The sequence below is a fragment of the Castanea sativa genome, chromosome 3, assembly GCF_040712315.1.
Source record: "Castanea sativa cultivar Marrone di Chiusa Pesio chromosome 3, ASM4071231v1".
In the NCBI taxonomy this organism is placed as follows: Eukaryota; Viridiplantae; Streptophyta; class Magnoliopsida; order Fagales; family Fagaceae; genus Castanea; species Castanea sativa.
The window spans coordinates 7,651,640-7,668,263 of NC_134015.1; the positions used below are offsets into that span (position 1 = coordinate 7,651,640).

A 16,624-nucleotide genomic window follows, 5' to 3' on the forward strand; every position below is an offset into this window, starting at 1 on the left:
TACAACAAATGCTCTTCTTGTCTAGTTGAAATTAGTTGTACTTGTTTTGAAATTTATGGTTTTAATTTTCTGATTAATGTTTGTAATCTTTTGGTAGTCTTCTGTAGTTTTATACCCATTGGTGTGATTTTTCTTCTGATTGCAAAAGGAATGCAGTAGACTAAATTATAAGTTTCTGGTTGCAATTTGTTCATGTTGCTAATGAAATTTTTTTCTTTCCTTTCATCTATTTTTTTCCTGAATTTGGAATACAATAGGTAGGATTGAAAATGTAACAATATTAGTTAAAATTGCTCAATTCAATTATACCATGGAGTATGATTCCCTTCCAGTGATTAGCTAACCCGTTCCTTACCCATTCCTTGTTTCTATCATCTAGGAGGGTCATTAGGTTGCTGGTTAGCTCTAGAATTTGATTTGCAGAAAAACATTTTCTGGTATGCTACATTTAAAGCACTCAGTCTGTATGCTTAATGCACAAAAACCTGTGATACCCTAAATTATGTGGATTGGATTTGTGTATTGTGTGGGCATGTGTTGAGTCCACATTAAGTGTTTACTGGTCAAATTGGGCTTATTATAAGTGATTACACAGAGCCCAATTGTAATCGTTTGGGGTATAGTGCAGATGTGCATACCTAGGTGGTGACAAACCTGTGTATTTTGTTTAAAACTTGTTTCCAAGCTTAAACAAGGAACTTATTTTCATCATTTTCCTTAGTTCTTAAATCTGTTATCAGTTGCTCTTCTTGCGTTGCAATGAGTTGTTAGTAATACTTCCTATATACAGTGTTGTTAGCTGTAAGAATAATGAACGGTGTCATAAAAGTGGACTAGCCCTTAGACTTCTGTGTTAACAATACAGTCCATGTACATAAGTTACTTGAGAAGGAATGTGGAGGAAAAAAAAAAATATATATATATATATATATATTTGCATGTTCCTCTTGTTTTTCATAATTCAATTTTTACAGTACCAAACCTCAGTTCACAGCATTACACACTCGAAACCTCCCCATGTTATACTAAGGGTTAGGTATGGGCTATTGCAACCATCAGTAATTTTTATTTTCCTTTGCTACATAGGCAAGACAAGAATTTTGTTTCTTACTCTATGTCTGGAGTCTTAGAAATTTACTAGGTCAAAACTAGGCTTTATAAGTGATTACATGGAGCTCAATTTTAACTTGAATAGTTCAATTCAATTGCATTTTTCCATGAATTGATTTAATCTCTTCCCCCCAACCCCCAATCCCCAAAAAAAAAAAAAAAAAGGATAAAACTGAACTGAGCAAGTATGCAAGCCGAAATTTTGATCAGCCAACCCAGGTTCGCTATCTATTTAAATTTCTACCTCACATCAGTAAGATGGCTTTAGATTATGGTATAATGAGGAAAGGATAAAAAACTATTACCTCTTATATGTGCCATGTTTCAACTATGTATCTTATATCTTTGTGTTTTCTCTTTCCTTAAAATCTAAGTTGGCCTAGCCAATCAAAATTCATTTAGCTTGACTTCTCCATCACCTGAAATATATCAACATTTTTTGCAACTAAACAATAACATTAACCAAGAGCTCAGTAATCAGATTCTCTCCTAAAACAATTGAGTACACATGTTTGTTTGTGATGTGAGCTGTTAGAATTCTCATGTAGATTTCAGTTTTTGGATTTTTTTTCCCAATGAAATGATTAATGGATGATGAACCTAAAAATCACAGGGAAACTTAAAGAATTTCTGGGAGCAATCTTTAGGCCGGATTTTTTTTTCTCTCTCATTTGGTAAATGCCCTCAGCCTTCCTGATAGAGAGGAATTGACCTCAAGCTGAATGCCCATGTTTGAACCTGGTCTTTGAAAGACCTTCCTCTTTTAGACAAAGGGGGTGATGCCAGATGAGCCATCGTTCATTGGTGGAGGAATGAACTGCCCCTAGAATCATGACAAGGCGGATATTTGAGATTGGCTTCTTTCTGAAAATAAAATTTTCAGACTATTTTAGATAAAAAATTTTGAAATTTTAAACTAGCAAGTAAGCATTGCATTGATCTAAAAAAAAATGATCTAAAATCCAATAGCATGGATTCATGACTGAAAGTTGGTCTCTAAGAGTAAGTTTTGACTGTTTAATAAACTATAGCTGGCAGGCATTGAATTGACTTAGGCTGACAAATTGCAGCTTGTTCAATAAAACTATAATTTCTTAGTACATGAATCAGGAAAATTCGAACTTATTCTGGTCTAGGCTGATAGGTAACATATAGCAGCCCATGCTTAATATAACTGTTGCTCTTCCTCAATTCCTTATTGGAGCTTACGTTATTGATGAAAGCTTCTATGTGGTCTAGTGCTCTTGGGTGGTTGTTTATTACCTTATCTTGTTGCTTTGACTTTTGGTTCATTAGTTAGGTGCCATATAAAATAATTGATTCTTATTCGCTTGAGGTAGTACTTCTGCTGGTGGAATCAACCATGTTTGCAACTTTTAAAGTCACTACTAAAAACAATTCCCTATCTTTTTAGAAATCTGTTTACGTGTTCGCAATACTTTCTGCTACCTTGACACTAATCAGATTTCATTATCATAGATTCTTATAGACATCTAACTTTACCAAGTGCACATTTGTGTATATGCATTGAAAATAATTAATTTTTTATGTATTACTTATTATCTTCAACTTCCATATGGTTCAGGAGGTTGACTCTCCTGGCCAGGTGCTTAGTCCAGAGCCTTAATCTAGGACATCTATGGAGTGCAGGCTCTATGAGTATCTTGCGTCAGATTTAGCTGGCTCTTATGGTTTCATGGTTTGTAATGCTCAATATAGCTTCATTTGGCTTTCCAAATCATCTACTTAGAAGCAGGTTAAGCTTGCGGCTGGTGATGATAATAAAACTCATTCACATCTATGACCAATTTTTGTGGAGCATGATCATGAATTAACACATAGACAAATAATATTGCACCATTGACTGAGCTTCTAAGGGTATCATTAGCCTTCCAACTTAGTTGTATACAAGGCCTGCTGCTTAATAATGATGGTTATGTTGATTTGTTTTTGGTAGGAAGGCCTGAACACATTATATTCCACTCAATTGTTATTGGTTTTGAGACTAATCAAATACTTTTAATTTGCATCTAGTCTATGGAATTTAGTTAATCCCTCCATTTTTACCCATTTAAATAAGCTGTACCAACTACCAAGTTGACTAGAATAAACTTTAACATTGACTGTTATTGCTGTTTGCTCTAAGTAACATTGAAGGTTTTGAATCTTTTGTAGGGGCTACATAATCGAGTCAAGTCTTGTTTTTATTGGTGAATGTTGAGAAAAATAATTAAGCTGACTTATTTGAAACTGAAACTTTCTCGAACAGGGTTTGAAGAATCTTTTTTTAAAGAAGTTAGTCCCTTGTCATACCATATTGTTATTTTTCAATATTGGAGAATATGAAGTCATGCACCCTCTTGAACATGTTTCAAATTGACAAACACTGGAGCGAGCATGTGATCATGTGAGGAGTTTGTTGCTGCGTAATTGTATATGTGATCAATTGGTGATTTTCAACATTAAGCCAATATCAAAACAAGTCATATTTGTGAAACTTTGACTTGACTAATTATCTTACAAACTAAATCCATCATAACGAGTGAAACGCCCACAAGGTAGAAAACCGTTATCAGATTACAGCTCTATTAGTCATAAGTAATGAAAATTGTACAGCATGCATCATAGGTTGAAATCACATAAAGAGTAAAACGCACACAAAGTAAAAAAAACGATTATCATATTGCGGTTTTTTTTTTTTTTGTTTTGAAAGGATCATATTGCGGTTTTATTAATTTATGATTACATTTTTTTTTTAATAACATGTTATATAAGAATAAACTCCTAGTTGACAAAATAATTCACAGAACTTTCTATATATATATATATATATATATATATATATCAAACATGTGACATTGTACTTCAACAAGAATTTTTTTTTTTTTTTTGGGATAAACAACAACAAGAATGATTGAGTCATGAAAATAAATATTTTACTACCAAAAAATATAGGAGAAATAGTACATCATTTACCAAGTACTTGTGTGACTATTAAAAACATGACCAAGAATACGGTTCTGTTTTCACTTGGAAGTGGATGACAAAAACATGACCTATTCACTTTTTGAATTACTGCAAGAATGATCCACGAAATTTCTTACACGATGCCCTTCACCACAGACTGCAATAATGAGCTTTGACGTACCATGTCAATCATCCATAAAAATATAATATAAAAAAACCAAGTTCAATGAAACCCCACTAAAATTTATTGGTTTCTTCTGCAATTGGTCTTTAGTTTTTTTAAAAAGTAAAACACATAGCTGTGGATAAATTTAACCCCACACTAATTTGCCGACAAACTCTTTAAATTTCTTTCTTTTATTTTTTTTTTCAGACGTGAAATTTTAAAAATCTAACTATTAATTTTATAAATCTTATATTTTTAATATGTATATCAAATTTTGTTTAAATTAAATATTATTTAGGACCCGTTTGGTAATAGTAATATTGTTCAAGTAACGTTGTTTGTATTTTTTAGAAGTACGTGGGTGAAAATGTGTATAAATGCATATAAAATTGTTTGAATATTGAAAACTGTTGTTCAAAATGCACTACCAAACAGTCCTTATTATTTGATCAATTAACTTATTTTTTATATACAACTTTAGATTACAAAAACTTAAAATTATAACATGTATTTGATAATATAGTAAATGATCTTTGATTTTCTTGAAATTTTGTAAGCATTAAGAATGTAATTAGAACATATAATTTTACGGTTAAATTTTTAAAATTTATACTTAATATAAATATATATAAATATATATGATAAGTTGGTAAGGTTTCTCTCAATTAATGCGGAGAGAGACATGACATCTGCTACCCTAGTGAACTACTATTTCAATTTGACAATGTCTCTTTCTTTCATTGGTAGGGACATAATGTAGCCCAGTTGAGAATACACGTATGAAAAGGAACTTTTCAAAATACGCGGTTTTCTTTTCCCAAGTTGCTAAAAAATTTGCAGATGGACTTGATTGTCCACATCCTCTTTTTGATACTTGCCCATTAGGCCATTACCAAACAACTAAGAAAAGATGTCCAAAAAATAAATCCTTTTTTTTTAGCTTATTTTTGGGACTTTATCACTAGCTTTGACTATACTTCTGCTAACATAAGCCTGGTTTTTTGTTCCATATTCCAACTTCAAACTATTAGCTTTTATTATTTCTCCCATCACTTTCATTTAACTATGGTTAGTTGTGAATTCAAGTTAGCTCAATTGATAAAATTTTTAATGATTAAATAAAAAATTTGAGTTCAATCCACACCTACACAACAAACCAATTGATATCTTAGTCTGATAATAAAGAGCACAATTATCAGAAACGGACGTTATATGTTGAAATTCTATAAAATAAAAAAATTAAAGAGTAACTATAGTTAGCTAGTAGGTTCTAATTATCTCAACTAGTAAAGTTTATGATAATTAAATAAGATATATTTTAGAATAAATTTATGTAAAGTTTCGAGCTATAACTTTTTTAATTAAGTTAAATTATATGGTGTTGGCATATGAATGTATTCTCTTATCTCATCCATTTCCCTTATATATGTGTGTGTGTGTGTGTGTGTGTGTTTCTCAACAAAAAAAAATACTCAGTGTTTTTGAGTCGTCCCACATCTGTAAGGTGTATTATTGAGAAGTGGTTTATCACTTGCTCCGCGACACTAACTGCCGTATGCAATTTTGGTGTTGGCGTGTGAGTGTATTCTCTTATCTCATCTTCCTTCCCCTATATATATGTTGATACCCATTTTCGCGACACATTTTCTACAAGCCCGATTGAACCAAGCCCGACTTCCTTATAGGTCCCATTCATGTATTATATTATTTTTTATTCTTTTAAGCATGGCCAAAGCCTATGCAACATAGTGGGGAAATTGAGGGAGTGTGGTTTGGAGGGTATGGATCGGTTCCTTTCGAACCTTTTGCATGAGCCCAACCCATGTGTGCTACCAAGTGGGCAAGAGACACTGGTAGCACCTCAAGCTCATGAAGGAGGTCTTGTACCCAAAATTTCAACCTCCAAAGAGTTTTTATGCTCTGGGTGACTGTGCCCCTAATTTTCAGTCCAGCTCCATTTTGCACACCAAAACACAGCTGACCCTAACTTAATTAGCTAGCCTATTTTAGCCATCAAATGTAGCTATCAAAAGCCGACAATGACAAGGAAACAATAGCTAATGGAGTCAGCCACTTTATTTTCAAAATCATGTTAAAAGCATGCTAAACTCTTCCCTAAACAAAAGCAATCTAAGCCAAAACACCAAATTAGTATCATGAGGGATAAAAACCTCTTCCACTACTCAAAACCTAGTCATTAGCAACACTCCAAACTCCATATAAAACTCTCTCTTCAACTCAAAAAGGAACCAACCACATTCTACCCACATACTTGAAACTTCAGAGCAAAAACTCATTCAGCCAGTCAACAATCTCACAATTTCGAAACTTGGGGGTCGAAATATGGGTACAAGGGAACCTTCCCTCTCTTCCTCACAACCTCTCTCAATTTCCTCTTCTCGGTGACTGTGGGTCGAAGTTTCAGACCTATTAAACCACGTTTTCCCCATAGAGCTGAAACTTGAGAGCAAAAACCCACTGAGCTAGGAAACATTCTCACAATTCTAAACCTTAGAGGTGGAAATATGGGTACATGAAAACCTTCCCTCTCTTCCTCACAATCTCTCTCAATTTCCTCTTCTTGGTAACTATGGGTCAAAGTTTTAGACCCATTATGTTTTTATGTTTTTTTTTTTTGCACCTTTGTTATTAAAATTTTGATTCTCTCTTGTCAAAGCACCATTAGCTTTTTGTTCATTATACATTTGGAATTTTGAGCTTGATTCTCCACAATAAACACTTCTAAAGAACCCAAGGGGAGATTTGGGCTAATATGTGTGTGTGTGTGTGTGTGTGTGTGTGTGTGTGTTTCTCAAAAAATAGATACTCAGTGTTGTTGAATTGTCCCACATCGGTAAGGTGTAATATTGAGAAGGGGGTTTATCACTTGCTCCGCGACACTAATTGTCGCATGCAGTTTTGGTGTTGGCATGTGAGTGTATTCCCTTATCTCATCCCCCTTCCCCTATATATATGTGTGTGTGTGTGTGTTTCTAAAAAAAAAAAAGATACTCAGTATTGTTGAGTCGTCCCACATCAGTAAGGTGTAATATTAAGAAGGGGTTTATCACTTGCTTCGCGATACTAACTGCCGCATGCAGTTTTGGTGTTGGCGTATAAGTGTATTCTCTTATCTCATCCCCCTTCCCCTATATATGTGTGTGTGTGTGTGTGTGTGTGTGTGTGTGTGTGTGTGTGTGTGTGTTTAAAAAAAAAGAAAAAAAAGATACTCAGTGTTGTTGAGTCATCCCACATCGGTAAGGTGTAATATTGAGAAGAGGTTTATCATTTGCGACACTAACTGCCGCATACAGTTTTGGCAGTTTTGATGTTGGCGTGTAAGTGTATTCCCTTATCTCATCCCCTTTCCCTATGTGTGTATGTGTGTGTGTGTGTGTGTGTGTGTGTTTCTAAAAAAAAAAGTTAAATTATATGGTTGTATTGATGAATGCAGTTTAAATAGTCTTTTTTTTTAATTAAATTAAATTATATGGTTGTATTGATGAATGCAATTTAAATAGTATTATTATCTTTATCAAAGGCGGTTAAACTCAACCGTATAACTTATTGACTAATATAAATATATAGTTGAATTTAATTAGATAACATTTAAGAAATTGTATTTAAATTTTGTTTGATTTAATGTTAGTAATAACAATATTAAATATTTATATGACGATAAGTCCTATCTTATTTCAAAATTCGTTTAAGTTTTTCATTATTTCTATTCTAAATCATCAAATAATAATGGCCCAAAATCCTTTATATATATTTTTTTAAGTTCATGATTAATCAGAGAAGATGAGTAAGAAGGAAAGAGAAACTACTTCGAGGGTAGTTAATCTCTAAGAATTGGGGAAGAGTTAAGAATAGGAATTTGGATAATTTTCTGCTTGGTTCTTTTATTCCTTTCTAAATCCCTATATACAAGATATGAGTTACACACTCATTGCCCAATAACTAACTAACTGTTACTAGTTACTAACCCTATCTGATACAAGTAACTAAGTAACTAACTAATCATTATATGATACAAGGGCTAAGATGCACTAAAATGAACCTATAGCACAAACTATGTATGCTATACAGACTCCTAACAATCCCTTCCCTTTAAAACACCTTGCTTGTAAGTTGAGGGAATTTTTGTTAAAGAGTATATAAGGGCCGGTTTGGATTGAGGGAGAATGAGGAAGAGTAGAGGGGAGTAGAGTAGAGTTGGCTAAAAATAACCTAATTTTGAGTCAAATATACTCTACTCTACTTTACTTCCCCTCTCTCCCCCTCAATCCAAACGGACCATAAGTCCTTCTGAGTGGCATCTTCCTGTAAACCACCTTGCCATTGGGTGAGAAGTTGAGTAATAATTTTGTTAAGTGCAAATTTAACCATGTGTATATAAGTTATTAGACACATTCCTCTTGCAAGCTAGTTTTTAAAGATGAGTTTTACCCAGAGGTTTGTATCATTTGTTATTAGAGCCAACTATCATTTCGAGTAATTGGACGTAACTCATTGAGTATGTGATCACAAATAAGTTGCGATTTTGTGTTCAGATCTTGGAGGGGCGACCTAGAGGCTAGATTGAAATGAATTTCTAAGAGGGTGTTTGAATTGGGTTGTTTTGAGTGATATAACTCAAAATTGATAACTCAAAACTCAAATTTCGTGGGACCCATTGAGTGAAATTTTGTTTGGCTTTGTTTTCATTCTTTGTTTCCAAAACTTGTTTCTCAAAATTTTGAGATATAAGAATGAAAACTGAGAACAGGTTAGCTGGTGTATTCAGTTTTTAAAAACTGAGTTTGATGGCATTTTTGTTATTAGTTTCAACTATGTGGGACCCGGTGTAGTGTGTAGTCACATCACCTTCAGACTGTTGGAACTCTCTTTTTTTGGCTTCTCCCTGGCTTAAGCTACGCTACCTTTTCCCTCATTTTTTGTTCTCTTCCTTCAGATGACATTACTCATAACCCAACTTCCCCATTCACTCATCTCATCCACCTCTCTAAACCAACATAAAATCACTTCCTTGACTTTTTCTGAGACCCAACATTTATATCAAACTCCAGTGGTTCAGTTCATCTCATAATCTCATGTGTGACAACATCTATTGAGAGAAGAACCCATCCCAGCAAAGACCCAGCACCACTGACAAGCTCATCTTTCACCGGCGCCGACATCAGTCAGTTCATCAACTCCGAACTCTACCCAAGTGCATTCAATGATTTGGAATATGAGAATGCTAAACAATTTCAATTCAAACATAACAGATCACAACCAATTCAGCTGTATTTAATAGATCACAACTCATTGGTTGCGATAGATGAGTAGGGAGGGAAAATAAATGAGTGGGGAGAATAAATATACCTATTACATTGTTAAGATGGATAACCCATTGGTTGATTTTCAGGTTCTTTAGGGGTAGAGTAAGAAGGGGAAAATCAGACACAACAGAGGCCTAGAGTTGAAAAGGAAAGGAAAAACTCGTGGGGTTTGGGCACTACTACATACGATTGGCCTAGAAGAAATAGAAAAAAGGGGTTTGATGGAGATGGGTTTCAACCAAAATTTGGGGATTTAGGAGTTCTTTTGGGACAGAGGAAGAAGAGTAACCCACTGGTTGATTTTCAGGTACTTTAGGGGTAGAGTAAGAAGGGGAAAATCAGACACAACAAAGGCCTACAGTTGAAAAGGAAAGGAAAAACCCATGGGGTTTGGGCACTACTACATACGATTGGCCTAGAAGAAACAGAGAAAGGGGTTTGATGGAGATGGGTTTCAACCAAAATTTGGGGATTTAGGAGTTCTTTTGGGATAGAGGAAGAAGAGCAAATCTCGTCCACCATAGCCCATAAAATAGAGAAGGAAAAGGAACTCACTAGCAAAAATCTAGTTGGCTGTTTGTAGGCGATGGGTCTTCGGGATATGGAGGCAAAAGTGTAGAGAAGGAAAATGAAAAGGGAAAAACCATGCTCTTTGTTCTAACATTCAGTGTGTGTGTGGAGATAGGAAAACAAAACAATATTTTAGGTGAAAGGAGAGAGAAGAGGACACGTGCGAGAGAAAACTGTTTTTCTGACCTGTGTGGCTCCACCAAAAAGTGAAAAAGTTGAGTACTGAGATGTAGGGCACGAGTTTGAGATATTGGAGCCAAACAAAAATTTTCAGTTTTGGGTTTTTAGTGAAATAGAGTTTTGAGATATGAGTGATGAGTTTAAGTTATGATTTTTGAGTTTTAAGATACTCCCAATCCAAACACCCTCTAAGTCATTGAATATCTAATAGGTGAGTGATGCTCCCAAAAATAAAGTGAAAAGACTACCATCGGGTTAGAGTCGATAGAGTGAGCCGAAGTGGACGTCAGCTGTGGAGTGTGATAGTATGTTATGATCCAAGTATTCCACATGGATTAAGTGCAAGCTTAATCATATGTATATAAGCTTTTAGACACTTTTCTCTTGTAAACTAGTTTTCTAGGGTGAGTTATACTTATGAGTTTGTATCAAATTTGTCAAAATGAAAATCTAACTCATTTTATGTTTCATGCTAATTTCACAAGTTTTAGTATTTTTGGATAGAATAGGTATCCGTGTTTTAATTTTTGATTACACAATTAGAAGCCAATTCAAACTGGTTTTATAAAATTAATGCATTTAATAGTCAAGCACAGTTAACTTCTTTTTAAAAAAATTCAATTTGACAAGCTTTAGCATTTTTGGATATACTAGGTATCTGTGTTTAATTTGTGCTTAACACAGTTAGAACTTAGAAGCCAATTCAAAAAGGTTTTATAAAATGAAAGCATAATAGTCAATCACATTTAGTTTCTTTTTTTATAAAATTTTGAATACTTGAATTTTCGAAAAAAACAAGAACTCTTATTATCATAATAAATAAGGTGCTTGATCTCAGTTTGTAATCAATTGAATTATATTCAAGATGGCTTGTACAAAAACAAACAAAACAAAAGTCAACAACATTTTTTTCTTTATTTTTTTTGAGAATCAAAACTCAACAACTTTGATTGAATGAAGTAAAACCTTCAACAACCCCAAAAAAAAAAAAAGGCATTTTTTTTACTCTTTTATTATAGATTGATAAACATTCCTCGTACTAAAACAAATAACCTCCACACCTCCACATGTACTCTATTTGCTAACATGCGCTGGTCCCCTGTTCCGCGCCATTTAGTCCTCCACCTTTGAAGGTTTCAACCGCAATGGTAATTGGCAGTTGGCTTTTCACAAAGAAAAGAAAAAAAAAAAATAGAGAGAGAAAGAAAGAAAGAAAAAAAAAACACTTTGTTTAGAGAGAGAAAGATTCAGAGAGAAAATGACAACCCATACCCATCTTAATTTGCTTGCCTCCCCCTCCTCAACCAGCTCCTTCATATCTTCCTTTTGATCTCTCTCTCACAAATCCACAAATCCACAAATATCCTCTCTCTCTCTCTCTCTGGTAGTTGGCTTTGATTTTTCATCTATCCTAATCCAACATATAAACTCTTGGGTTTTCTTTGTTGACCTTTTTTTTTTTTCTTCTTCCTTCTCTTTCAAAAAGTTTCAGCCTTTTCTATCTCTAAATTCTCTAAAAACTTTAGCTTTTTTTTTATTCTTTGTTCTCCTATATACCCTTCTTCTTTCTTTCTTTCTGTGTAAAGTTTTCAATTTGATCCCTTTCTCTCAATTTAACTTATCAATAAAATCTTGGGTTTTCTTTGTAGACCCTTTTTCTCTTTCTTCTTCCTGTATCTATAAAGTTGGGTTTTTTGGTTGATTTGTTTCAATTTCTCAAATACCCATTTCTTCTTTGACCTCCTTCTGTCTGTTTTTTTTGGCAATTGATCAGCTTTTTCATTCCTCACCCACTTTCCAAAAAGAAGTTCAATTTGGTAGCTACCCTTTTCATCTCTTAGCCTTGTTGAAGCAGGAGATGATGATGATGACAATGGAGGGAATGATGGATAAGGGTGTGTTGGATGATATAATAAGGAGGCTATTGGAAGGGAAAGGAGGAAAACAGGTGCAGCTATCTGAGGGGGAGATCCGTCAACTCTGTGTCAACGCCAGGCAAATCTTCCTCTCACAGCCTAATCTCCTCGAGATTCATGCCCCGGTTCGCATATGCGGTCAGCTCTCTTGTAACCTTTTTGTTGATCATGATGATGGTGTTTATGATGTTGTGGAATTATGTAATTACAGGATGGTTTGTGCTCATATGTTTTTTTTTTTTTTTTTTGTGGATGATTATAAGAATGATGTGGGTTTGTCATAATTTGAATGAACATGTAATTTTTTTTATGGAAGAATCTTATATTAGAGATAATTTGTATACCATGTTAATATCAAGGTTTGGCAGTCTTGTGCCCTTTTGAGGTGGTGTTTGGCAATAGAAATTCTAATTGTGAAGGGATTGTGGATTTATAGGTGAGTTGCAAGGACTGGTTTGTGTTCCTGAATTGGGGAGAGACCATTGTGTTGTGTTTGTTTCTGTTTTTGAGGATTAGCTTATTAGTTCAATATTTGTGTTAGTATTCTGCTATTCAAATTGTGTACACAACTTGCCATTTGATGTGGATTATTACCTCACAGCTCATTTTTATGAACTGGAGGGAAGAATTCATAGACAAAATGCAACCAAATAGCATGCACTTGGTGTTACTTGACATTTATCTACCTTGCTCCCCCTGGTCCTAATATTGCAGGCCTTTTACAGGTGACATACATGGGCAATACCAAGACCTACTAAGGCTTTTTGAATATGGTGGCTACCCTCCTAATGCAAATTACCTCTTTCTTGGGGATTATGTTGATAGAGGCAAGCAAAGTTTGGAGACAATATGTTTGCTCCTGGCATACAAAATAAGATATCCTGACAGAGTCTACATGTTGAGAGGAAACCATGAAGACGCAAAGATCAATCGGATTTATGGGTTTTATGACGAGTGTAAACGGAGGTTTAATGTTAGGCTATGGAAAATATTTACCGACTGCTTCAACTGTTTGCCTGTGGCTGCACTTATTGATGGCAAGATACTTTGTATGCACGGGGGACTGTCTCCGGAGTTGCAAAATTTGGATCAAATAAAGGAGATTTCAAGGCCTACTGATGTACCAGATAGTGGTCTCCTCTGTGATCTGCTATGGTCTGATCCTGATCAAAATGTTCTGGGATGGGCAGAGAGTGATCGAGGTGTTTCATGTACCTTTGGACCTGATAAGGTCGCCGAGTTCTTGGACAAGAATGACCTTGATCTCATTTGTAGAGGTCATCAGGTAAGACAGTTTTATTTTGAGCAAGCCCAAACCTACAGGCAGTAAAAGCCTTCTTTTCTTGATTTTTTATTTTTTATTTTTTATTTATTTTTCCATATAGCTTCTTGAAGGAAATCCCTTTAAGTTTAACAGTTGGATCCTACCCACTAGAATTTAGCCAAAAGGATGCCATATTTAAATAGAATATGGATATTATGGTTTTGAAACAGCCATCCCACTTTAAACCAGAGAAACCCTTAGAGCATCTGTAACCTGGAAAATTAAAAAAATTATGTACCATAGTAACATCACATTGTTTGATTCTATTTCTACTGTTGAATCATTTTATTTAATAGTAATTTTTATTTCTTTCTATCAAATATGAGATTCATTTATAATACAAATATTGCAAGAAGTGAAAAATTTAGCCGCCATTCCAAAGGTCCTAGTGTTATGAAACAAATGTGACAGAATAGGTTGCAGTTTATGGTTGGTAGTTAGTAACTTAGTATCTATATGCGTTCTTTTGCGTTATAGTAATGCTATGGATATAACATTTTTTACTACTTGTCAAGATGGTAAGTTATTGATTTGCACATTGATACACTACTGATACCACTTTATTGTGTATCGTTGACAACTTATCACCTCAACAGTTGTGAAAAAAGTTGTGTATACTTATGTTTGCAAAATGAATTTTGGCCATCATTTGCAAAATCTACTGCAAGGAGACTGACCTTCATTTAACGTTCCATATTAAGACTTTTTAAATGTTATTGCAGGTGGTGGAGGATGGATATGAGTTTTTCGCTAAACGAAAATTGGTCACAATATTTTCAGCTCCAAACTATGGTGGAGAGTTTGATAATGCAGGTGCTCTATTGAGTGTTGATGAATCTTTAGTGTGTTCTTTTGAGATATTGAAACCAAAGGAGGCTAGAGCATCAGCAAGCGGGTCTAATACAATGGTGAAACTTAAAAAGGTAAATGCACATTTATATACTTCCTACCTTTTTTTTATTTTGCTAATATTGAAGCCATAGGATACTAAAGCATCAGCATGTTGGATGTCAATGATTTTTCTTCCTTTTTTTTTTTTTCTCTTTTTCTCCCCCCACAACTTAACTATGCACCTAAAAGCTCTGATCTCTATTTCTTGTTTCTGCACAGCCACCTAAAATTGGAACCATCTGATTATTTGGAGATTTCTTCTGTTCAAATAGGAGGCACAGCAAGTGATACAGCAAGCTCACTTCGTGTTAGCGTTTGAATGATGTGTTAGTAGACAGGTTTGGCGAAGAAGCATTGCTGTTGTTATATTCGATCTTGCTGATAATATGATTACACAGGAGATATTTACAAAAATTGTAAATTGACAACCAGACTCGCTTCTGTGCAGAAGTAGAGATTTTTGCTTTAAAACACCTTTTCATCACTGTATTTGCATTAGTGTGCAATTTGGGAGTATTGATTAAGAATCGCCTGCCTTGATTTTTGTTGCGCACATTTGTACATCTAGAACCATTTGTGGTTTGTTCAGTTGTTCAAGAGGCTCCTTATTGGTCAAAAACCTGTTAAGATAGTTAAATTACATGTATGAATTCTAGTTGAACTTTTGACTAGGATTCTCATTGAACAACTGAAGATTGTGCTCCTTTTGTAATGACTGAAAGCAGTTAGATGAACAATTTAAACATGAATTTTCTCATGGAAGATGTGAATATTGTGCTGCATTGACTGAGTTTTCTCCTTTTGTAATGACTGAAAGCGGTTAGATGAACAATTTAAACATGAATTTTCTCATGGAACATGTGAATATTGTGCTGCATTGAAATGACTGGAAGCAATTCATTTCAATGGAGCAATTCAGATGAACAATTCAAATAACAGGCAACGAGTAAAAATATCACAATATACCAGGCATTGCTTCAATAAGCACAGAACTTTTGACCTGAATTTCTCATTGAACATCTGAAGACTGTGATCCTTCTGTAATGACTGAAAGCAATTAGATGAACAATTCAAACTTGGATTTTCTCGTGGAACTTTTGAATGTTGTGCTGCTTTGAAATGACCGGAAGCAATTAGATGAACAATTTTAATAAGAGGAAACAAGTAAATATTACAATATACCAGGCATTGCCTCAACCAGCACAGAGCAGAAATGATTTAATGACTCTTTGAATCTCAACCTCGGCCACAGGCACAAAAAGAGTCTTGTGCCTATGAAACTCACGAGTCATGACTCCCTTGCTTAAGTCTTAAAGGCTCTACAATTATCCACAAAGGAGTGTACTTGTGCCCCTCCAGATTGCCTTCCAAGAGATGGCCCCTACTTGAATGGCTTAAAGGATATATTGTTGGATACTTGGATCCTCTTAAGGAGGACCAATGTCAATGGTAGGTCTATTCCTAAGTCTTGTGCACTGAACTGTGGAGATAGAACGATACCCATCACTTCCACAAGCACAAGAGAGGCATGAGTTTGAAAGTCGGGAAAAAATAGCTGAAGAGGCCTTTAATCCGTGGACGACTTAATAGTTGGCAACATTATCCTGCTCTAATTTCCATGGAAACGGCATTGCCATTAGATGAAGATAAGGAATGATAATACTCTCTCACCTCAAAACCTCGACGAGGTGCCATTAGACGATAGGGTAAATTCTATTGGGCTATACCAAAAGTCCTCAAATGATTCTTAATACAACTCTAGGAATAACAACAGGTGGCTTCTGCCCCAATAGAAACTAACAAAATGTATGGTGCTATGTAAGTTAATAAAAGAAAGGATTGGGAAAATAATAAAGAAATAGAATAGCTTTAGGATCTCATCCTTCTAATGTCTGTCTTTAGAGGTTTATAAATAAAGGAATACAAATGAAATAAACATATAATTTTACTCTATTATATCCTTGACCTTTTATTAATTAATTTATCTACTTGACCTTTTATTTATATTCATATAAAATAGAAGCAAAGCATAATTTCCCCTCAATTAATTAAGGGAATGACGTGTTTCACACAAATTGAACTGAACAGTGAACACATCTATAGGAATGGAACAGAATGACCCATTTCCTCCAATGCCATTCAACGTCTTTCCCATTATTCTGTCTTTCCGTGATAT

The 16,624-nt window shown here is 34.5% G+C and overlaps 1 protein-coding gene across 1 annotated transcript; it reads left to right on the forward strand.

The window, feature by feature from the left end:
• The first annotated feature begins 11,459 nt into the window (after nucleotides 1-11,459).
• On the forward strand, nucleotides 11,460-15,205 carry LOC142628053 (serine/threonine-protein phosphatase PP1). Its single transcript, XM_075802005.1, has 4 exons — nucleotides 11,460-12,371; nucleotides 12,959-13,518; nucleotides 14,280-14,480; nucleotides 14,668-15,205. The coding sequence occupies exons 1-4, from the start codon at nucleotides 12,176-12,178 to the stop codon at nucleotides 14,689-14,691; spliced, it is 981 nt and encodes a 326-aa protein (XP_075658120.1). The 5' UTR covers nucleotides 11,460-12,175; the 3' UTR covers nucleotides 14,692-15,205.
• The last annotated feature ends 1,419 nt before the right edge of the window (nucleotides 15,206-16,624 follow it).

Coding starts and splice junctions, on each gene's coding strand:
- LOC142628053 (XM_075802005.1), top strand. CDS start 12,176: ATGATGATGATGACAATGGAGGGAATGATGGATAAGGGTGTGTTGGAT. Junction 12,372..12,958: donor TGCCCCGGTTCGCATATGCG/GTCAGCTCTCTT, acceptor GGCCTTTTACAG/GTGACATACATGGGCAATAC. Junction 14,481..14,667: donor CAATGGTGAAACTTAAAAAG/GTAAATGCACAT, acceptor GTTTCTGCACAG/CCACCTAAAATTGGAACCAT.